At 48.7% G+C, this 23,084-nt stretch overlaps 1 protein-coding gene across 6 annotated transcripts in view; it reads left to right on the top strand.

Moving 5' to 3' along the window:
• Positions 1-23,084, top strand: part of CACNA1H (calcium voltage-gated channel subunit alpha1 H) — a 221,445-nt gene that overhangs the window by 129,537 nt on the left and 68,824 nt on the right. For 5 of the 6 annotated variants that reach the window (XM_068699493.1, XM_068699494.1, XM_068699496.1 and 2 more), the window contains 3 exons: positions 4,464-4,556; positions 6,426-7,212; positions 10,720-11,132. In XM_068699493.1, coding sequence (XP_068555594.1) covers positions 4,464-4,556; positions 6,426-7,212; positions 10,720-11,132 — 1,293 coding nt within the window. The remainder of the gene's footprint in view (positions 1-4,463; positions 4,557-6,425; positions 7,213-10,719; positions 11,133-23,084) is intronic. The other variant, XM_068699495.1, reaches the window with a different exon arrangement.

Genomic DNA, 23,084 nt, shown 5'->3' with positions numbered 1-23,084 from the left:
TTACCAGAGCTATGCGTTTTAGGGGTTTTGGTCAAGGTGTGAGACACTAATTTTGGTTCCCATACCTGAGGATGTTGTCTCTGCACATGAAGTTCGTTCAGTTAATCGCAGGAGTGGCATGTCAAGGTTGATTTGTCTGCAGTGATCTATCTGGCACCAACCATTAGTGCTTTTCAATACGCAGAAAAGAATTCAGTGTTTGACTTTATTAAGTAAAGTTGTTTGGGTTGGAGTTTGGGTGTTGTGGTGTTTGGGTTTGTTTTTTTTATTCCCCAGATGATTCTTTTTTATTTTTTTTCCTTTTTCTTAAGTGACACTAAAGCAAAAAATAACCTGCTCTGGAATGGATTATAGCCAAGAACTTGCAAAAATTTTGGCAGAGTACAAGGACAAGGATTTTTATGGTGAAAACTTCTTGACATAATAAAAGAAATTGTTCTGCAGAGACCTTTCAAGTGACCCCAGAAAAAAACAATGTAAACCTCCTGTCTCCCTGGGAACAATGAGGAGGTCTGAGTTAATGGCCAGTGTCTTTAATCTACATCTCCCTTGTGATTTCCACTCTGGAGTTTTAGATTGATTCTGATTAGCTTGACTGGAAGACCTGATTCTGTCCCCAATTACGCTACCATAAATCAGATGAGCATCGTTGTTAGAGCTGATGAGATTATTGTGGCGTGAGCAAACCAAGAGGAGCAGAATCACAAAACAGGAGACTTAAGAAACCTGACTGTCTGCTCTCTGCTCCCATCCTGCTCACCTGAACGTGATGATTAAGGGCTGCTGGATGGGGGACTGCATGAATGGTGTCTGAGCCAAAGGTCGATGAAGTCAAAATCTGTATTTCCATTCACCTCAGTGAGCTTTCAGTTAAATCCTTGCTCTGATGGGAGAGTGAATCAGGTGCAAGAGTCAGGGCACTCAGTCTTGCCTCTAAGGTATTAATGGGAGAAAAAACAATTTCTCCTCTCCTTGCTGTGTAAGATGTACAGGGCTGAGTGAGCAGGCAAGAATTGCACTGAGCATCACACAGGATCTCCCATGGATAGGTGACATCTCTGTTCTCTGACCAGAGCCTCAGTCCTCTGGAGGCCAAGCTCCTTTTGCCATGCTAAGGGGGCAATGCCTCCTTTCCCTCTGGGTCCGCAGCATGTGAATGCAGTTGGCAGCACCCTCCAGAGCATGCTAACCAATCATCTTAATTGAATCTTTCAGCTACTTCCCTGCAGCTGATGATTTTAGTGGGCCACATATCTCGAGCATCTTTTTTATCAGGGCAGAATTAGAAAACGTGTTTCTTGCCATCTTATCTCTGTTGATAAATAATTGTATGTTGCGTTTGTTGGAAGCTTTGAACTGGTACGTTTGGAGGGGCTGTTTAATATGTCTGTCTGTGAACAATCGTGGTTTGAGCAGAATTTAATTACTGAGAATGGATTGCCGAGATTGGAAAGCACAAGAAAGGTGCTCCAGGTCCTTGGAAGACATCTGTAAAGAGCTTGGAGGGCCAAATGCTGGCACTGCAGTCAAGTGGATTAATCAGATTGGAAACTGCAGAGTGGAAGAAGTCGTTTCTGCTTAGCAAAGTAGGTGATATTGCAGGATGCCTCAAGGGAGGAACAGTAGTCCATGTAGTACTGAAGAAATGTATCAGTGTTCATGGGAGAATAGAAGGAGTTGTTAGCTTTCCCTCTGAGTTCTTCTGCTCTGAGAATAAATGTATAGGATCAGATGCTGTACTGCAGCGGGGAACCTTGCACCAGTGCAGATGCCTCTGACTTGGTTCCAAAAATAGTTAAAGAATTTAGCTCATGGTGGATAGACCAGCTGTTGGCAAATTCAAATGGTCTGGTTCCCATTTACACCAAGGCCTTCCTGGGGATATGCAACGGGATCCTGGAGTAGATGAAAATGCACATGTAAAGTCATTTGGAGTGCTTTAAAGGACAGCCTGAAAGAAGGCCTCAGCATGGCAAGAATCAGGCTATAAAAGTCATAGAGACCGTTTCAGTCCAGACAGGTGGCCATGCATGTGTGTTGTCCTGCATTTCTCCAGAGCTATTTGATTAAAAAAAGAAGACAGATGTCTGTGAGCACGCTCCCTTACAGGATTGTTAGTACTCTCTAATCCTCGGCAGCTCGGGAATCCTCCCCTAGGTACTGCTGCATTTATACTGGGTGATGAGCCCAAGAATGAACCCACAAAGATGTCAAACAGGAGAACAAAAGCCCAGCGGTCTGTTTATTCCTCCTGTGTCCCTGTGCTTTACAAGTGAGTAGTAAATAATGCAAATTCTAATTACATCTTAAATATTCTGTGAGCTGGATGAGCATTTTCAGCCCTCCAGAGGAGAAATGTGGTGTGTTGATTAATTCTTGCTGAAAACGCTGTCTAGCATGCAAGAAAAATACCCCTCTAAATGTTTGGTTGGCCCTCACTCTTGTCTCAGCAGCTGCTTCCCAGGTGGGGGGCTGGCAGTGCCTGCAGAATCCCAACAGCAGCCGTCAGGTAACTCCTTTTGTAGAGGAGGGCTCTGTGTTTAATCGGTTTCGTACATTTATTTGGCGAGGAGGTGTAGCGGATATGCTCAGAGTCCCTGGGCTCATTTTTCCTCCCTGAGTGTAAATGGATGGAGCACCTGCCGTGGCAGCTGGGGTGGCCTCGCTCTGAGACACCCGTCTAAACAGAGGGGATGGAAGGAGGGGACTTTGGACAGCCCAAAGGAGACAATTTCTTAGGCAGTGATTTGGTTTAGCCTTTTTCCTCCCCCCCCATATGATCCCTCCGTTTTCCTGGTGAACCTGCAAAGCACCGCAGAGAAAAGAGGGATCATCGACTGCTCACACACACAAGGGAAGGAGCTGGAAAGAACTGTGCTCTCTGTAAATGTTTCAGCCGTGTTAAAAGAAAGGCAGAAAAGGGCAGTTTGAGTTTGATTGCCTGTCCATTTCACACCGCTGAACAGACTGATTGCTGCCAGTGTCTGCCCAGACAGCTTAACCTGTTCTCAGACTTGAGGGGGAATAACAGCACAGAACGTGTCTGTTGCTGGATGCTTTCCACGAGAGATCAGTCTCTGGGGTTCACGTTGACCAAAAGCATTCTCTTCATTTTTGTTCAATCCACGCTACTGGAAGCACAGCATTGCTCTCTGGCATCTGTATATCCCTAACCAGCAGCAAGGATGTGATGTGAAAGAATATGTAATGCACATAATGAGGACCAGGAGAGGTGGGTGCAGTTTGTGTAAATGCAGTCAGCACGTCATCAGATGTGATTGCTCCAAGTCTTTAGCAATGCAGACAGAGTATAACAGCTGCAGAGATGATTTTTACCTGCTCCATGGCAGATCAGGTTTATTGGTTTTCGTGTGGGCCTGTATGTGCTGCCTTGCTGCAGAGGTGGTGCGAGCACTGACGATGGCTCCCTCTCACCCTGCTGAGTGGTGGGTGTTAAGTGTGCTTCAACGTGGGAAATGGGTTTGAAAACTCACTGGTAAGTTATCACCACGTTTGACTTTAGGGTGAGAGGAATTAGGAGTAAGGAGTGTCTCTCTTCCAGCACTCGTGAGCTCTGACAGTCTCAGGCAGGCTCAGTAACTCGGTTCCATCACTGCAGGCATGGTTAAACTTGGGAATGATGCCACTGAAATTGAAGGCAGCAGGCAATTTTGGGTTTTGTGCTAGGGCCACTAAGGCTGGCATCAGGCATAGCAAACAGGATGCATCAGTGCAAGTTCATTCAGAAAGGAGCTTTGATTTGGTTGGAAGTTGTGCTGAAGCTTCAGCTCTAACACCAGTAGCAAAATGGCACTAGAAGTTTGGTACGTTTTATCTAAATAAAAAGTGTAAATTACATGGCATCATTTGCTTTGCTGTGTACACAGCCTGCGTGGTGTTAATTAAATCCTCAGCTTCTTTTTTAGTAGAAGGAAGATCGAGAAAACAAGTATGAAATCAGTTCTCCGTTTAATTAAAGTAACTGTCTTCCATTCAGATGTTTTCCTGCTATGATGTTGGTGATGTAGTTGCAATGGTGAGTGAGTAAGTATCACAAAGAAATCAGTTTTTACAGAGACAAAATGGGCTTAAAAACTTAAGAATTTTGCAGGTAGCATTACAAAACTGGTATCCTAAGATAAAAGCCCAGCACACTGTGCAGGAAGGCCTCTGCTTTGTTTATAAACCTTCCTTAGAATTTCTTTGCATTGGCTCAAAACCAGTGTTTCAGGTGTTTTATTGTATTGTTTTATCATTTTAATTGTGCCAGATTTCTGTGGAAACCTCAGGCCAGTCCTTTGGTCACACATTGCTGCCATCCTAAGCCAACTAGGAAAAAAAGCGCAGCGGGTCCGGGTGGATGCTGAGGGATGCTGTGCGGTGATGAGTACCAGAAGACTGATGTTGACTAACTTTTTTGGTTGACTCCTGTTCTCACACTTTCTTTCTCTGTCTTTCTGTAGGTTATAACCCTGGAAGGATGGGTTGACATCATGTATTATGTGATGGATGCACATTCTTTTTACAATTTTATATATTTTATATTACTTATAATAGTAAGTATGAACCATGAAATGCTCCCATTCCTTGTCCTTGTGGGGTAAAGATGTTTCCTGGGCTTTTCACAGAGCCAACTGGGATTCAGAATGAGACCTTCCTCCCATCATAAAGGGTAATCATGCAGGTTGTGATTAGTGCTGGAGGACAGGTTATTGGCTACAACAGGCTCTGCACTTTTTAGTGTCACACGTGATGCATAGTCACAGCTTGTCAAGCCATATGGTCTTCCCTCCCTCTTAGTCCCCCAGTCTTGGTCTTGTCACCTTGGTGTGTCCTAACTATCGTGCCTTGCCAAGCAACTGCTGATCAGAACAAAAAGCAGAGATACAGCTGATTTCAATGAAGGGCACTCAAACAGTTGCTGAGTTTCCCGTGAGCCTTTGAAATAATGGTAATAATAGCAGTACACCTTTCTGAGGTCTTAACGGTGCTGTTGTTCCTAGAAACAAAGTATTATTCACTGGAGGTTTCCCTCAGGAGCTGTCATCCCAGGTTAGCAGAGTTCTTGTTTTTTTTTTAAAAAAAGGGCACAACCCTCCCCAGGGGTCCACATCTGTGGAAAAGAAATGCTTAAGTCAGGAGGAGAGCAGGGAGAAAAATTCTGTACAGATGTCAGGTAGGACGTGGGACAAAGGCACTTCAAAGTGCTGTTGTGGCCGGGTGTTTTTGCATATAATTCTGTCCATCTCTGTGGTTTTGAAGGCCTTGGAAAGTTGAACCACCACAGCTCCCACCACTGTGTGAATCAGGGCAGTGTGAGAGTTTCCCAGTAATGGATAGGATTCTGAAGTCAGTGATTTTTGAGCCTTTAGCAACTTGCCATGCATGGTGGAGATTTACGTTCCACTCCTTTGAGCTCTTGTCTGCATGCGGATCCCTGCAGAAAAGCCAGGTGACTAATCCCCAAGTCACTTGGAGCTGGGAATTGCTGCTTCTCAAGCCCTCTCCAGGCTGATATTACAGATTGGGGAATAACACCGCAAACCATCTCCCACCAGCTTCCCCCGAGGATTCTCCAGACAATGGCCCAGATTAAATCCATACGTCTCCTACTGAGCCCAGCACAGAGGTTTGGCCATGTAGGCAGTGGCACTTTCTTGACGTCAGTCCCTTTCACGCCTAAGGGCAGAGATCCTCTGATGGGAATATCTGACATTTTCCTTTGGCTGATTTATGAACTCAAGTGATGAAAAGCCAGTTTGTGGACTCAGCAGCTGAGGGAAGGATGTAGTCTTAGGTCACTTCGCATTCTTGTCCTTGGGACTTCATTTTGAAAACCTGATATCACCCAAGAGCACGTCAGCTCACCCAGGCAGTAAATCAGGCCTCTGCAGGAGCACTGAGTCTCCTGGAGATGTATTTCCCTGTGCCAGAAAGGTACAAGGGTACCAACACAAGGACCCTGACTGTCCTGCTCAAAATGAGGGTGCCTGTGCCAGGGCGTGAAGTGCTGGAGGAGGAGGCAGTTTGAGTTCAGCACAAGCAGGACTGCAGGCCATCTTTCCTTGTGGGTTGGCCGGGAGGTTCCTAGTAATCTGTTTTGCTGTGGTGACTGATCACGTTGTGTTTCATGCACCCTGCGTTAGTGGCAAATGTCATCACCGCTGAAGGGAGGAAAGTGGTGAAGGCTATTGTTAACAGCTTTCTTCACCATCGCCAGAACAATTTAACGTGGTTTAGGAGCAAATTTAGCAGCTCAGGCTCATGTTGACATAACATTTGGTGAGCAGACCATGAGATTTGGCACATTTGGAAATCTCGGGATTTCTAAGAACAATGCTTCAAGTCCGGACAGCATGTGGTGGTGAAGTGCACGTGTTGCTCCATAGAGTCTCTGCTAACTCCTTTTGTTTTGTTTTCTCCAGGTTGGTTCCTTCTTCATGATTAACTTGTGCCTGGTTGTGATAGCAACACAGTTTTCTGAAACAAAGCAGCGGGAGAACCAGCTGATGCAGGAGCAGCGGGCCCGTTATCTCTCCAATGACAGCACAATCGCCAGCTTCTCGGAGCCAGGTAGCTGCTACGAGGAGCTGCTCAAGTACATCTGCCACATCTTCAGGAAGGTGAAACGGCGGACAATACGCCTGTACAATAACTGGCAGAGCAAGCGCAGGAAAAAAGTGAACCCAAACAGCACCACGAACGGGCAGAGCCGCCGAGGCAAAAAGCGCATCACCTCCATCCACCACCTCATCCACCACCACCACCACCACCATCACCACCACTACCACATCAGCAACGGGAGCCCTCGGGGGCCGCGCTCCAACCCTGAGATTTGTGACTTGGAACTCAAGGTCATGAAACCTGGAGGCAAACTGATGCTTCCTTCCTCATCACCCAACTTGCAGAGCCCCGCACCTCCTCCAGATTCGGAGTCTGTGCACAGCATTTACCACGCAGACTGTCACGTTGAAGGACCACAGGTGAACTGTAAGTCTTCCAATGCCCCTGCAAGCATTAAACTGACTGCCGGACTCTCCAACCATGGCAGCAACTATCCTACCATCCTGCCTTCTCCAACGAGCAAAGGCAGTTCTGTGCCAGTTCCCAAAGGAAAGAAGAATGGCAACTCACCTGTGGCGGTGGTTAACAGCCCTGTAAATTTGGGCACGGATTCTTATGGGAAGCTGCAGCAACTGGTAGGAGAGCATGGTAAGGACAAACGAGCAGATATTTTTGCTTAGGAGAACTGGGCATAGGGCAAATAGCTCAAGAGTTAAGGGGTTAATGATAGTCAAGGAGGGTGCTGAAGATGGCAGCTGTTTTGTGAATGATGTTTGAGCTAAGCGCAGAAGCCAGAAGTAGGACAGGTTGACGGACTGAGAGCTCTGCTCCTTCTAGCCTTGTATTTGCAGTCATTGAGTAAAGCAAGATGCAGGATGAGTGCCTTTAGGCCACTGCTGAAGGCTCCTTTCCCATTAGATGCTTCCCCTCTCCTCTTTCACCATGTGCAGAAGAAATGTAGAACTGAGTGTTATTGCAGATTTGGATCTCCCTTCAGTCTGACTGAATGAAAAACATGTGAGGGACTCGTGTTTCTCTGTCCCATTCTTATCTGTACAGAATGCAGCCACATCAGCATTGCTAGTTAGTGCAGTTTTATCTCTATTCTCATATAAATCATCCAGTGCTGGTGTAGTGATTACATGCAACACTTAGGTTTCTATTTTGCAAATTTTTTCCAGTCCTCATGGCTGGAGCTAACACCTAAAAAATAGTTTTAAGCCCTCAAACAGTAAAAAGTCAAAAAGATCAAGCTTCTATTTTTTTTTTTAATCTCTTTAAGCCAAACTCATAATCTGTTTTTATCAATGCCTGTGTTTTCCAAAACTGTTTATCTGTGTGTGCATGGACACAAATATTTATCCTAGTGATGCATGTGCTGAAAAAATACCAAGCCTAGCTTGAGGGAGGTCACAGTAAAGGTTGCTTGCCAAAGAGGTTGGGTGGCTTGTCTTTGTTAATATTTTTTTTTAAGTGACCATACAAAAGGGTAAAGTGGATTGTTTATAGAGAAATTGCCTTCGGCAGACATTTCTGTACTTTTGGAAGCTTAGCAGGAGGGCAGGAGGGGCAAGGTTAGTTGCAATGTTCTTCCGTTGTTAAGCAAGGGCTTTATATGAATCACTGGTACATCTTTAACTATGCAAGTTAATGAAGGTTATTATGAGACTGTGTATTTACCTTGAGATAAAAGCCCAGGCTCCACAGAAGTCTGGAACTGGGAAACCAAGGACGAGCAGAAGAGCTGTTGCTTGGAAGGCAGCGCTCAAGTCAGAGGTTTGGTTCTCTGTGCTCACAGGGGGATCTGCTGTTGGGGCACATCCCAACAAAGGAAGCCCCAGATCTCAATCACACCTGCAACACTCCAGGACCACTCCAGTGACTTTGGAGATTTTCACGTGGTCTCTGGTGATTCTTCAGAAGCTTGAGGTTAGATGGAGTTGCTGTTAATAATTCAATTATAGTATCCTCTTTTCACAGAGGCATTTCAGCCCAAAGGATAACAAAATATTTTAAACAAATCTCCTGAAACTGTTTTTGTCTCTCTCAGAAATGTGGTTTTATCTAGAGGAAGTAGGTGGACACAGCAGCTCTTTGCTGGTGAGCAGCAGCTTTATGTGGCACCTTGAGAAGCACAGGGGCTAGGATGGGAAGCAAGTTGGCCAAATTCATCTAGAGATCCTGTCTCATAATGTGTCCATGCCCAGCCTTTCCCTTCCACCCTGTGCCAGACAGGGAAGGTGAGGTGGGCTCACAAGCTCCCCGCAGCCTTCCTGTGCCCCTTTGGGCAAACAAAGGGCCATTTCGCTTAATTCTCTCTCCACTCTCACCAGTCAACAAGCAGAGTCTGTTCACTGCAAGATTTGTGCAAGGGGAGCACACGAGTGATAATTGAGAGCATTAAGCAGGCATTAGCAGCCAGGGCACTCTCAGGCCCAGCTGGAAGCAAGGTTGGTGTCCGCTGGGAAAGATGCAATTGTGGGAGAGAGTATTCTCTTCCCTTCTTTTGTTGTGGAATTGAACAGCACAAAGTACAGCCTGTTCCTCCGCGTTCTCGTGCCCTGCAATGCTGTGAGGTTATTTTAGCAGGCAGCCAAGGAGACTCTGGTATTTTGAAGACATCTGCGGCGCCAGTGTTTTTCATATAATTTTTAACACTTTGATAGCATTCAGGACATCTGGCAAGCCCACTGCCTCTGCCATCTGCACTATTGGGCAGTTCCAGTGTTTCCTCATCTGACCGGTCCCAAGCAGAAACACCAAGCTGGTGTGCAGCACTGACCACTGCTGCTTGCAGGTTGAGTAAGGGGGCAAATATTTTTCCTGGTATCTTTGATGTAAAGACCAAAAGGAGGACAGTTCTCTCCTGCGAGACTGTTTTGAAAGCCAGTGATATCTCAGTGACATTCAAGCAAGTAAAATATATTTTGTCTCCTGTCAGAACCCAGCTTTCAATCTAACAAGGTGCTTTATTTGTTTGCTGCTGCCTTCTCTTTAAAGATGTCCTCGAGTGTCAGCCAGGAGTGGCTGAAATCAGCAGTGTTACTGCTGGGTGAGCTCCAAGCTCCTGGGCCCAGAGCCAGGAGCATCCACTGCCTTTGTGCCTGGTCCCCCCCAAAATGTGTCTGTATCTCCATCCAACCTCCAGGCAGGGGCATGTACCAGGGGAAAAGTGTCACCTACACCTTATTTTCCATCAAGGAAGATGTTCATTAATGATTTGATGGCATTTTGTTGGAAGGATCACATTCAAGTGGTATTTATTACATTCCTGTTTTGTTTCTTGTGTGTTGTTTGTTGGTTTTTTTTTGTTGTTGTTGTTGTTGGTTTTTTTTTCCCTGTCATTAGTATCTGGTTCCTAAATATCATGAAATCAGGAATTTCATTCCTGAATATGAGGAAACAAAATCTGGTTCTATTTCCACCTGACTCATCCTCATTACGCTTGGCCACATTGACTGTGTGCCCTGGCTCTGTGACGGCAGCCAGCGTTTCTCCTCACACCACAAACCATGTGGTAATGTGTTTGTTTGATTTTAAAATACCTTGCACACTCAGTCATGTGCCTCAAGCAACAAATACACCTGAGCTTTATTAAAGGCTGAAGGAGGGATGAAGGAGACTAAAGGGACTACGTGACCCTCCGAGCTGTGATCCGTGGTCTGTAGCCACCTTTGGACCATTTCTCTCTCCCACCTCATTACTATCTAAATGGAAGCTCTACCTAAATCGTGTGTAACAGCTTGATAGTGCTCAGATCACCACTAATGACATTAGCCTGGTCAGATATAATCAAAAATAATTGGAAGTGAGAGGTGTGCCAGTCAGTCCTTCCTGAGCAGCAGAGCACAAAATGGCCCCCACGCTGCGCAGAGAGAGGTCCCTCAGCCCCACAACCATGGAGGGGGCTAGAGGGTAGGTGTCAGGGCCTGGGCAGAGAGGAACGGAAGGGAAAATTGAGGCAAAATGAGAATTGCTTGGTTAGATAGAGTGCTAGAAGGCTGTATTAGGTGTAATAGAGACCAGCACTGCCTGTGTGGGGGGACAGAGGGTAGTCTGCCATGTCGAGGGTGTGCAGGGACACAGAGGGTTGTCCACCATGTTGAGGGGAGGCCGTGGGTGTGCAGGGCTCACGGTGCACGTCTCCCCTTGCAGGTCTGCGGCGGACATCCAGCCGGCTGTCGGGGCTGAGCGCAGCCTGCCCGCTGCCCAGCCCGCCGGGGGGGACGCTGACCTGCGAGCTGCAGGACTGCCCCTTCTGTGCCAGCCTCCTGGAGGATCCCGAGTTCGCCTTCAGCGAGTCCGACAGCTGCGACTCCGACAGCAACGGCGTCTACGAGTTCACCCAGGACCTGCGGCACGGCGACCACAGGGACCAGCTCCAGCAGCAGCGCAGCAGGAGGAGGAGGAAGAAGAAGAAGCCCAAGGAGAGGAACAAGGTCACCCGCCTGTGGAAGGCGTTCGGCAGCAAGCTGAAGAGGATCGTGGAAAGCAAGTACTTCAACCGAGGGATTATGATCGCCATTCTCATCAACACGCTGAGCATGGGCATCGAGTACCACGAGCAGGTGAGTGCAGGGATGGCCTCGAGAGCCCCGTGGGTTTGTGGTGTTGGGTGCTCGCCGTGTGGTGGCTCCCTGCAGTGTCTGGGGTGCTCCATTTGCATGGTGGCATGGGCTGGCTCTGGCAAAGCCATGCCAGAAGGAAGAGCGAGAGGTTTTCATACAGGTGGGAAGCACCAAATGGGATCGAGGGGCTGATCCTGATGGCGTGTGTCGAGCAGAAGCATTGTTCTGTGTGTGAAAAGCCTGGAAGGCAGCTGTCAGCACCACTGAGGTGTGGAGAGTTTAAATGTGTGTGTTAGGACCTGGCAGCTCAGAGCCCGACGGTGTAAGTTATTTGCTGTGAATTATTCATACAGGCGTGAGTTGTTCTAGGGGAAATCAGCCCCTTTGGTCTGATGGTGGCGGTGCATGGTGGTATGTGGGCATGAAGCTGACCTCCCCAGGAGCTGCACCTCGTTGTGCAGATAACCCAGGTCGAAATTTCTCCTTTGATCCTGGACCTTTAAATAAAAACTTCAACTGTCAGGCAATGCTAAAAGCAACAAAGAAAAAAAAAAAATTGAGTTTCTCCCTGGAGGCTCCAAACTGTTTAATTTGATCTCCTAGGGTGCAAGTAGGTCTTTCTTTTAAGTGCTTGGAGGGAGGAAAGAGAAATCATGCTGTTCCCAATATTAGTCTGAACGTGGTGATGGCAGAAAGCAGTGCTGGCAGCAGAGGACAGCTTGTCCTTGTGGGCTGATGGGAGCCAAGGGGCTGTAGGATGGGAGAGAGGGGTGAGTCATCTGGTAGCTCCAGTTGGTCACTCTGAGGAAAGCTATGCTTTTTTTTTCTCAGAAAAATTGGTTACTTTCAACCGTTTCCTGAAGATGTGCTCTGGTGTTTCTCATGCTGCCTCTATGTTGGGTTCGGAAAATGCTTCCTAGAAGGGCCAGGAGATCCTCATACTGATTTTTTGGCCAAAGGTTCACCAATGTTCCCCCAAATCTCCCCTGCAGAATAAAGAACAAGAGAGTATTTATAAAGCTACTCCTTCTCTCTGTGCCACAGTCTGTCTACTCAGGAGGAAGGGCAGACAGGACAAGAAGCTCTGCATTTTCTTCTCCATCGTTTCCCAGGATGCAGTCCTTCTCAGGACTATGGCAAACAATCCTCCAAAGTGTTACTCCTCTATTTTCTTCCCACTTAGGTGTTTTGTACTGCCATATGCCATCTTCTATGCTGTCTGAGGCATATTTTCTTTCAGAAAAGCGAGTACTCAGCTAAAACACGTGAACCTCGGCTGTACAACAATAAATTAGTTCACGTTTACAGCAGAAAGGGTCCAAACCCAACAAAGAAAGAGCTGTCGCTGTCAGCTTTCTGTCTGGTTAGCTGTTCCACAACAAGTTTTAAAATTAGGAAATACACCTTGTCAGTCACCTTTGAATAGACCATTCATTCCTCACAGCGGCTGTGTTTCTGCATGGATACTCTTTTGTCAGGCGGATACAGCTTTGTCAGTCCTTGGATATTGCCGTTGATGGGTGCTGGGGGAAAACTTTAGGCAGGCTGCAGCGAGAAAGCCCAGGGATCGCATGGAGTCTGTCCACAATCACTCGTACAAAGGCAAATTGTGATAATTGCATCCTTGCTGCTAACAAAGGAAAACTCAAGCTAGCAGGTTTATATTGAATTTTACCTTGTAAAAGATTTGCTTTAAACCATCTCAAAGCCAATGGCAATACAGATCCCAAGGCTTTTGGCTAGGGAACGTCAGACTCCCGCCAGCTTTGCTCACAGGCATGGCCCAGCTTGGGCCCAATAAAAAGGGAGGAATTTTGAAGTGAAACTTGTAAAAGTTCCTCCACGTGCCTGACTGCAAAGTGTCTCTGCTATAACGAGCCGTGGAGCTGTCAGAGCCCAGCTTTGAAACACCTCATGCAAGCACTCTGCTATCAACTGAATGACCTCCCGGGCATTGCCCAAGTCTGAGACACCATCCGAAAGAAAAAGAAAAAGGCTCTGGGCTCCCAAACGGTTTGGCATGAAAGTTTGGGGGCTTCTGCAAGCAAGGCGTGGCGATTTCAGAACCCACAGACCCCCTCGTGTGAGAATTGGCTGCAAGGCTCGTGGTGGGGGGCTGGTCTTGTGCGGAGATAAGGAGCAGATGCCTGGGCAAAGCTGTCATGAACCCACAGCGTGGTGTTGGGATGGTGGGAGGTGAGACAGGCTCGTTTTGGTTATGCCATGCTCCACGCCAGGAAAAAACAGTTTAATCACAGCTTTCTGGTTACCGTGTGACAGACACTGCTCAGTCACAGCACACCTCTGCTCAGACCAGGTGTTACAAGGCGAGAAGGTGTGAGCCTTCCCCAGGCTGTTAACCAGGCATGGGCATTACTGTTGTCTCCTTTTGCCATTCCCCAAGGTTTTAGGAGCCTGCTTACAAGGATAGCTACTCTCTGTTGTTCTCCTGGCTCTCATCCTCTTTCCTCTCTCCCTGAGGTTGATTGGTGTTACCCAGAGAGCAGGGCTCAGGGGCTCCCGTTGGGGACACCTCCTGCCCTCTGTGCCTGCAGACAGCAGTATGGGCTCTGAAGCCCTGCAAAAAGTCACCTGCCATGGAGACATTTGCTCTGGATGGAACAGCTTGAGCAAGTTCCCTGGTCGTGATTCTTGCTGCTTGTTCTGCTGAACAGCCATCAACTGGTTTTATTAAACTGGGCTGCAATCATCGCAACAGCCCGCAGGGAAGCCCTCCCGAGACCTCACCATCTGTAAGGAAATGCCCAATCCCCTTTAAAAAAAAATCATTAGTGGTTGCTTGCTTTTCTTTTCTGGCTTCTCAGACTTCATACGGACATCGGTGGCTTTGCAAATAGATGGGCACACCGCATACATTTTTATTTCGGGGTGCAGTTGGAAGCCAAGGCATCAATCCTGTGTGCGTGGGAGGGGAGGAGGGTGCTGAGCAACATATGGCACGGAGGAGAGCGGCACTAGTCCTGGTGTTACCTCGCCTTTCATCCCGGGACATGGCAGCGCTCGGCGGAGAAGTCACACGGAGCCCTCTTGAGGCAAGCAAGCATTATTGTCCCTAACTTCTGGATGAGGAATCGAGGTTGCAAGGTGCCAGGCTGGAGGCAAAACCCGACGGCTCTCGGCGTTTATCTGCTGGCCCTCATCACAGCTGTGGGGCAAGGTGATGCCTGTGCTGGGCAGTGCTTTGGCAGCATCCTTTGGCTGTGCTCCGTCTGCACTGCAGCAGCCCACGGTGCTGCCTCCAGATGTCTGAGAGTGACCTGTCCACATCCAAATCCCCCCAAGGCTTGAATATGCATTTTTAGGGGAATTTGAAGCTCACAGCAGTCTGCTCTCACAATTACTCTGACTGCTCTTGGCTAACACGGCTGGCACCACCCCCTTTAATGCATGCAGCCCATTTATAACACTCTTTTAGGCAGGGATCCTGTCCTGTGGCTAAAGGCACAGCTGAGGCAGCAGCAGCTGACTCACGGGGAGGAAGAGGAGATGCCAGAGCACCTTTGCACAGAGCTGTCCTTTAGCAGGCCTGCTCTTCTCAGAGCTAGACTGGGGATTTCATGGCAGCACAGACAGTTTGTGGCTGGAGAATCACGCAGCAGGAGGCAGCTGATGATGGCAAGCGAGTTTCTTTGGGATTTCAGTCATCAGCAGGATCGGATCCTCCCGCACAGCGCATCCGCCGGCTTCCCAGCCAGCACTGCCTCCAACTGCCAGGTCGTACATGGCTGGTAATTAGGAGGTTACAGGATGCTCTTAGTTAGCATCAGCACAACTTGTATTTCAAAGGTTAATTGGCTGCTTTGGAGTTCCTTTTTTTTCTTCCCCTCCTCTTATGCTTTATGCGTTTGTCTATCCGAGGCACAAATAGGCACTCCTACAGATGAGGAAAGCCAAGCACAAAGAAGAAGGCAATCCTCGCATTAATCTTCCAGGCAATTTCAAGAAATGGATGATTTTCTTGTGCATTCATTGCAGCTGACAGATCCAGAGTGTCTGAGAATGTGCCATGGTACTGCAGCAACCACGCAGGAGCAGCGCTCTCCAAAAGCACGACCTCTGCCATGCCTTTGGAGTGGTGCCTGTCACAGACAAGTCCTGTTCCCGTTGTCAGTCAGCCTCTGCTGCTGGGCTATTTCAGCCCTGCTAAAGGGTGATGGACTCAAATCCTTCTGTCAAGGCCATGAAGGAGTAAGACGAGCTTATTCCTGCCAGGAAAGCTCAATTCCCAGCTCCCCAATTGTCCCACAAGGACAGAGTCCTGTTCATTTGTCCAAGAGAGATGCTGGTGACATCCCTGCAGAAGGGTGAGCTCTGAATTCATCCCCAGGGACCTCTGATGTTTTTAAATTGTGAGGAGAGACCCCCACTTGGCTTCCCCGAGGAATTTGCAGAAGTAGCTGCTGATACTTGTAATGATTCCACATAAAAGGCTCAATTTACATCAAATGGCACTAGAAATGCTATTTTATATTCACTTCTCAGAAGAGAAGTACAAATTAGTATTTGTTCCAAGCTATTGCTGTTCAAAGAGCTTTTAATTGGTTTTCAGATCTCTCACCCATGGCACGTTTCGTTCAGAGCAGCTGTCTTTGGAGTAGGTTGGAGCTGACCTTAGTGGTACCCAGTGGTCTGTGGCCTATCAGCATATGAGAAGTATTGGTTTTGAGTAGCACATTTTATTATTCTGGAGTAAAAGTAATTCTGTGTGATTTAAGGTAGCAACCGGCTTCTCTAGTGACGCTCTATTTCAGCGTTTGTCGATTTTGTCTTGAAAAATTGTTTTGGCCTGGAAAGCTCAGCACTTACTCAGAAAGCAGAGGTGAATCTTTCAGAAGTGTTTGAAGCAAATTGCTTAAATTCCTTGTGAGTTGTGTGTCAATAAAATATTATCCTGATCTGTGATTCTCACTTTCAACTAGTAAAGCTTGGTCCCTCCTCAAACTTGGATCCAATTTTAAGAACTGATGCGCTGGCTGGGCTTGAAGTAAGCAGGTTCCCCCAGCCCAGGGGGTCCCTGCTGCCCCTCCGAGGTCCACTCTGCCAGGACGTTCCCAAAAGTGCCACCAGCTTTGTTGTCCCCTCTGCACGCTTCAGGCTGCAAGGCTTCTGCTCAGAGCCAGCAGCAACTCTTGGGTGAGTACATACACCTGGCAAAGGGACGTTTCGTTCCCGTGTTGGAGGGAATTGAGGACCAGAGGCAAGAAGTGAGGTGCTTCTTCGTAACGTGATGGATGGCAAATGCTGGCAGCCCAAAGTCTTGGCTCAGGGCTACATCCATCTGCTGGACCTCGGCAGCCTTCATGGCAAAGGGTGTAAATCACATCCCTCCACGGGGAGCCTACCGTGAGTGGTGTTCACGGGGATTTTCCTTACCCCTTTCTGTAATGTAACCGACTCCTCTGCTGCTCTGTTTTCCTCCGTTGGATTGTATGTTCTTGGTATATTTTTTTTTACTATATAAGGGAAAGCATACTAGAGATCCTTCCATTCCTCTGACTCCTACCAGACAGGAACAGCACCTCTCCAGTGCAGAAACTGAGTGTAATAACTCACTGGAGTGCTGACACGCTGAGCAGCCAGGGGAGAGCCAGGAGAACAACAGAGCCAGTCATGCCGAGGGGAGCTTGCAGCCTGATCTGGTTCCGATGGATGTGCTCATTGGCCTGGGGAATAATATTAGGATATTCCCCACAGAGCTGTAGGCACGTTTTACTACCACCAATGGCTCAGTTCCTTCCCCTCGCGCCATTAGCTGCTCCGCGTGGGGAGGGACTGGCCATATAAATCCCCTCCGCTCCCTACCGGGATGACAAACTTCGTAAGCAGGTGACAGTAACGTGCTTCCCAGCACAAGCTGTCACGAGGAGGCAGGACCCAGGGGCTGTGTTTCTTCCACCTGGGTCACGCAGCGAGTCAGCTGAGGCGGTCACGGTGCCCTCCGAGGCTTCCCGAGCCGAGCCCATGAAACCCTCACGCTTCACGAGCACGCCTGATGGCAGCGGGTGGTTATATATAGCAAGCGGACAGCTTGTTTGCATTTCGACTGGCAGGTAAAATAAACCAAGTGTAATGGAGCCCCAAGAATGAAAGCAGAGCGCACTTGCCAGCTGCGTTTCATCACAAAAAATGCGCGTAAATCACAGCCCTGGGCGGCCGGCTTCAAATGTTAGGCTGACAATGGCCCTAATGTGCTCCGAGGCGGGGAGGTTTGACACAGCTGGACGGTGTGGTGTGCGCTTTCTGCAAAGGGAAACTGCAACGAGAGACGGCCTGGAGGGAAGAAGGTGGCTTTCACAAACAAAGAGCGTGGCACTGCGTTGAGCCTGTGCCCTCCCGCTGGCTGTCAGCGAATGCTTTTCATCTGGGAGTGGGTTTTTCGTGGGAGGGAGGCTGGCTTTCATCGCCAAAGTGAGCCCTGGGGAGAGTGCTCTGTGCTCCAAAGCAGGCGTACCTGGTAGTCCTTTGCCTGAGCGACAGCAAGAGGCAGGTTTGAGGATGAGCTCAAGCATCTGGTTCGTGGCAGCTGTGATCAGTGGCTCTGGAGAGGTCGTGGTGCCTGCAGGCAGCACGCAGAGCCCAGCGCAGGCTCCCCCGAGCAGCCCCCTGGTCTTGGTACAGCATGCAGCAGCTTGCCATCCTTCCAGCTGCCTCCACGAAAGGCAGGTGGGCTGCAGGGACAGCAGCAGGGGAGAAAATGCAAGAGAGCAAGACATTGATGGGGGCAGGAAACCTGCTTTGGCTGTGCCACCACTTCCCAGGCTCAGAGAAGGGCAGGAAGCAAGGAGCAGATTGGGTTGACCCAGGAGCTCTGGGGAAGATGCGACTGTCTGCAGGAACCTCCCACATCAGCCGAGGCTGTCTCTGCCTCCTTCCACTCCCCCATTCTGCCTGCATCCATCTTTTCTTTTCTTGGATTTTTTTGTTCCACAAGACGAGGATTGCTTTTTGTTCTGTGTACCTCGCCCAGCCACGTGGGGCTCCCGGGCAGGGCTTGCTGGATGTGATTACAAGTCATAATAACAGCAGGAATGGGAGCAGAGCGCTGTGCCTCTCCCAGCACCAGGATTTATGCCTGAAAGTTGGAGGTAGAGCCTGCAAAACCGAGTTTACAGCCCAGATTCAAAGCAGATGCAACAGGAGTGTAGCACAAGGACATATGCAGAGAAGAGGGTGGGCAGTGTGTGTCCATTGGTGGTACCCAACTGTCAGGAGGCAAAAGAAGTCGTCCTGTTTAATTTAATTTAATATGTTTAATTTAATATCTTTGTGCCTTGCCAACCACTCCTTGTGGATGATTGCTTTCTGTGTAGATCGGAAAAATAAAGACTCGAAAATACATTTAGCTGAGAAAATATTAGGAAGGTGTAGAGAAGACAGTCATGCACACCTACGAGAAAAGTGAGGTTAGTATTGGGCAGTGCATATGAAATGCTGACAATGTAGTCTGTGAGTTCTGGGTGATGATCCAGTAGTATTGCTAAGGGAACACTACCTGGGTCCTCAGAGCTGAGGATTCCCAAGCAGAGGGTTAAAGATGTCCAGGCAGAGGTTTAGAGATGCCCAGGGTAGCAATCTAGCTCCTTTCACCGGAGGAGAATCACTGTGAGGAAATAAACAGGTATGTTTAGTGCTGCTGTCAACTTGAGTCATGAATTTTCCTCAGGTTTTAACCAGGGTTCTCCAGCTGGGACAGTGAGATTATCCAGAATTATGAATGAAGCTTTAAATGTCTCCTTGAAACCTCCTCCTGATTTTTTTTTTTTTTTGTTACAAGATCAGGAGGCTTTTTTTTATAAATGGATTGGAGAGGTGGGGGGAGAAAGCTGCATCTGAAAGGAGTGAGACTCTTACTCCAAAACAAGGGAGATTTGGCATGCCTGCGTGCATTCTTTCAGAGCTCTATTTTTGTTTGCTCTGTCTGGTTTACAGCCTTAAAGACAGCCTGGCTCCCAATTTGGGAAAAACGCTGTGCACGGGCCGTGTAGCACCGGTGGAGGGGCTTGCTACGGCCACGGATCTGCCACCGAGGGGGACAGAGGCAGGAAGACCCCGTGGCTCCTTTCCCCACCCTGAAATGAAGGCATTTTGTTTCTCAGGAGCTGTCTCTGCTGCCTGATGCTCGTACAAACGAACACATCCTCTCCCCCTGGCCTGTTCCTGTCCCATGCGCAGATGAATCCAAAACTTCTTACCATAGTGCTCTGGGAGCAAGCAGCAGAGAGAAAAAGGCTTTTATTTATTTTATGTACTCCGAGGGGAATTGGGGTTGCTGCAGACAGACGGATCATGTAGTTCTCTGGCTCTAGGCATGACTATACATGGGCTTGTCTGCACTTTAAAATTAGGTTGGATTGAGGTGGTTTGGGAAGAAAGTGTGCTGGCTGCTCCTAGCAGCTCTACCTATGGAAATTTTGGGTTGTGCTCACGTTTCGCATTTAACCACCCGGTTCAAATGTAACTCACAGCGACGTTGGGTGTTCCCCACAGTAGATGGTGTGACTCCCCCCGTTGGGAAGGCTTTTTTGTTGGGTGACAAATGCTCTTCTGGAGTCGGATTGTGCCCACCTGGAGTTCCCCTTGGGCCCCTTGCTCTCAGAGCTAGGCAGAAAATTCCCAGCTCCAACCTGCCCCAAATCCAATCGATAAGAAATAAATCAAACCGCAGTGCACTGCTCGGTGTCGGAGAGAATCAGGCTTTTTATTTCTTCTGTTGGTGAAGGATTCGGAGCCATCATCCCTGTTACCATTGCTCGTCTCTGGTCACTGCTGCCGGGGAGCGCACACAGCTTGAAGTCATTTGTGTAAACTCGTTGCAGCCAGAGTCTGAAAGCAGTGTGGGTTGCCGGGCAATTATCTTCTCGCCAATGGCCTGTGCTAAGGGGGCTGTATTTCTCACTTGTGCTAAGGTCCCTTGAAGCTGCCAGGATGAGAGATCAGCATCTTAAATGTCTTGTAACAGGACTACTAATGTGGTATGGCGGAATGCTGGCAGGTACCAGCTGCTGCTGGTGCCAAGGTACGAGGGACTGGGCTGCAGAGCGTGGAAGTGCAGGGGGATTAAATGCCAGAAATCCCAGTTTATGCCAAGGACTAATGGGAGCTGCAAATGCCTCTGAAAGCCCCTAGAGCCAGAGGTGGGAGCAGGGACAGCTCACCGGCACGACACTTTGCAAAGGTAACCAAAAGAGCATTCCTTTTCCTCCTCTTGTCCTCCTTTCTTCTTTCCCTAGCTCTGTCCCCTCTTTAGGGTGTCACTGGGATCTCTGGAGCTTCAGGCTGGACTTGGGTTATTTCATGTTTCCCTCCTTCCTGCTGCCAGAGTGCCAGCACACACAGGTACCCCCCAAAGTAGCAGGAATCGCTCCCGTGCTCTACTGTAGGGAGTTGGATGTCTGAGGACCTGCTTCTGCTCCATCCTTATTCATTCACACACTCTCCCTGTTCCTGAGGCTGTTTAACCTGTGAGTGAGTGATGGATGGGCATGCTGAGACCAGCAGATACTGACCCTGCAGCAGATGCTTCCCACCTGAGCTTGCAGAAGTCCTTTTGTGTTTCAGAAATGATTTAATGCTATAGATTTCCTCCTGTTCCTTTTTCTCCCTTGCTAGGCAGTGTGTGATGGCAGAGGGGTTCATACATATTTGATTTTTTAACTATAGCATGAAATCTGAATACCATATTTATTGTTGCAGCTGTCACTCCTCTGACAACATGCAGTAAAATGAAGGTTAACAAGCTTGGGCTCTTGGGAAAGCATGTAAACCAGCAGTGCAGAGGGCTTCATGTCATCACACCAGAGCAAAGAACAGACATTTTCTGAGTTTCTCCAGTCCCGGGTTATTTATCATCATCTGAAGCAAATACTTTTCTAATTGTATGTCCTTGTTTGAAATTCTCGAAACCCCAAATCGAATTCTTTTCCCTTGTACAATGTACACAGACAGCACAGGATACAGAGCCTGAGGGGATGGCTTAATAGTTTAAGAATCAGGTTGGCACTAGCCAGGCTCTGTGCAGCCATATGTTCAAATCCCAGGGGTGAGCGCTCACCGGGAGGTAGACAGTGCTCCATGCCATCTCTTCTGTGCTCATTTCAAAACAGATGTCCCAATTACCGTGGCTGGAGGTGCTCTGCCTCTCTTCCGAGGAGCAAGGGCACGCCACGCTGCTCGGTGCCCTGCCCGCTGCGTGCTCCGTACTGCTGCGTGTCCACGGGCTGAAGTCTGAACTTTGGTCGATTCTAACGGAGATCTGCTTAAAGAATGGCTTTTGGCATTTTAAGCAGCACTTTGGGTGTATTAAATGTGCTTGGCACAGTGTGCTAGGTGTAGAAGGTCTTGTTAGAGCCGTAGGGCTCGCGGCTGTTTCTCTCTAGGGTCTCTGCGCTCAGGTTTGGGCTCAGCGTGGCTCAGGGCAGCTGTGCCAGCACAGGAAGGGATGTTTCAGCTATGCTGCTTGCCTCTCCGTGTCTGCCTGCCTGGGAAAAGCGGGGCAGAGCCAAACTGGGAGCTCGCATGGGTGCTGGGGGAGCTGGGCATCGCCGCCGAGCAGAGCGCGCTGCTCCTGCAGGACCAGCTGGGTGGGATGGGAAAGCTCGAACGGAGCAAATGGAGCTGTCAAGATTGATGGGGCCAGGGTGTGGGAGAGTTCAGACATTTCTAGTAATCACATCCTTCCTGTTGTGCGTTGTTTTTGTTTTTAAGGCTCTAAAATAGACTGTGTAGGAAGTTGCAGGCTTTGGACTCCTCTGCCCAGTTCTGCAGATGAAGGGGATGGAGCTGCTCTGCGAGGCAGCCAGACGCGGCTTCGCTGCGCTTCCCAGAAACCTCTGAACGCAGGAGAATCGCTTCTGCCTTGCAAATGCTCACGTCCCTGCCTCTCCCCATCACGTCCACACCGTAAGGAGGCTGGGCAGGCTGTCCTCCCCCGTGCTGATGCCCCATTGCCTGCAGTTAATTAAACTCTGCGTGATGCCGCGTGTCAGTTTGGTTAACGCCTGCCAGGCAGAGCAGTAACCCACCCCCTTACCTGCGCTCCCGGGGCTCTAACCCACTCCTCTCACCCCACGTTCGCTGCTCACCCAAGTTTTTGCTGTGCCAAATTCAGCACCCAGAAGGTGTCATTCTGTGGTGTGTTGTTTTTTTGTTGGTTTTTTTTTTTTTTAGCGTCACCATAGAAACCACTTTGGAGTTGCAAGGTGCGGGGTTTATAGAAATTTAACAAGAAACTAATGTAATCGTTCAGGTCAGTCGGGTTTGGGGCTGGCAGTCGCTGGGAAGGAGTGTGCATTTCAGTGATAAACGGGAAGAAAACCAGTGGAAATTCTCAAAGGCATAGATGCAACAATTTTCTGCTTTATCAGCCCAAGCTAACGTTTTATGATAGCGTGAAGTTTACCTGAAGTTCGTTTAGAGGGAGACACGCATATTTTTTTTGCTCTTACACTAAAATCCAGGTGAACTTCTTGCCTAGGAGAGCACCAGTTTCTGCGTAAAGCTGCCTTTTTATGTGCAGGTCCACTCCTTCCCCGTGTTAACCCAGCTGCCTCCCCGTTTGACCTCCCTTAAAAGGTTTAAATGCATTATAGATTAGTGTACTGCTGATGCCTGGGCTAACAAAGTCCTGAGCCTCTCTGCTTTCTTAATCCTAAACTTTGTAGGTAGAGGGCCAGCTCAGGAGCAGCCAGCACTGCACCCAGGCGTGATGTCCACCCGGCTGCTGGAGAAGACAGCTCGGGGCTGGGGAGCAAAGAGGCAGGCACGAGGAGAGCCCAGCGCCTTCACCACCCCTAGCACAACCACCTCAGGCAGCTTTTAGACAGGGCTGAACTCCGAAGTGAAAAAAAAAATCATCATTAGACAGCGAAGGGGGAAACTCCTCGCTGTGCTCAGATGTCCAAAGGTCGCGGTGGTTTAGCAGCACCCGTCCGG

This window comes from Anas acuta, chromosome 15 (genome assembly GCF_963932015.1).
Source record: "Anas acuta chromosome 15, bAnaAcu1.1, whole genome shotgun sequence".
NCBI lineage: Eukaryota > Metazoa > Chordata > Aves > Anseriformes > Anatidae > Anas > Anas acuta.
Note: the sequence above shows the minus strand (reverse complement) of the source record. Positions and strands in the feature narration are given on the sequence as shown.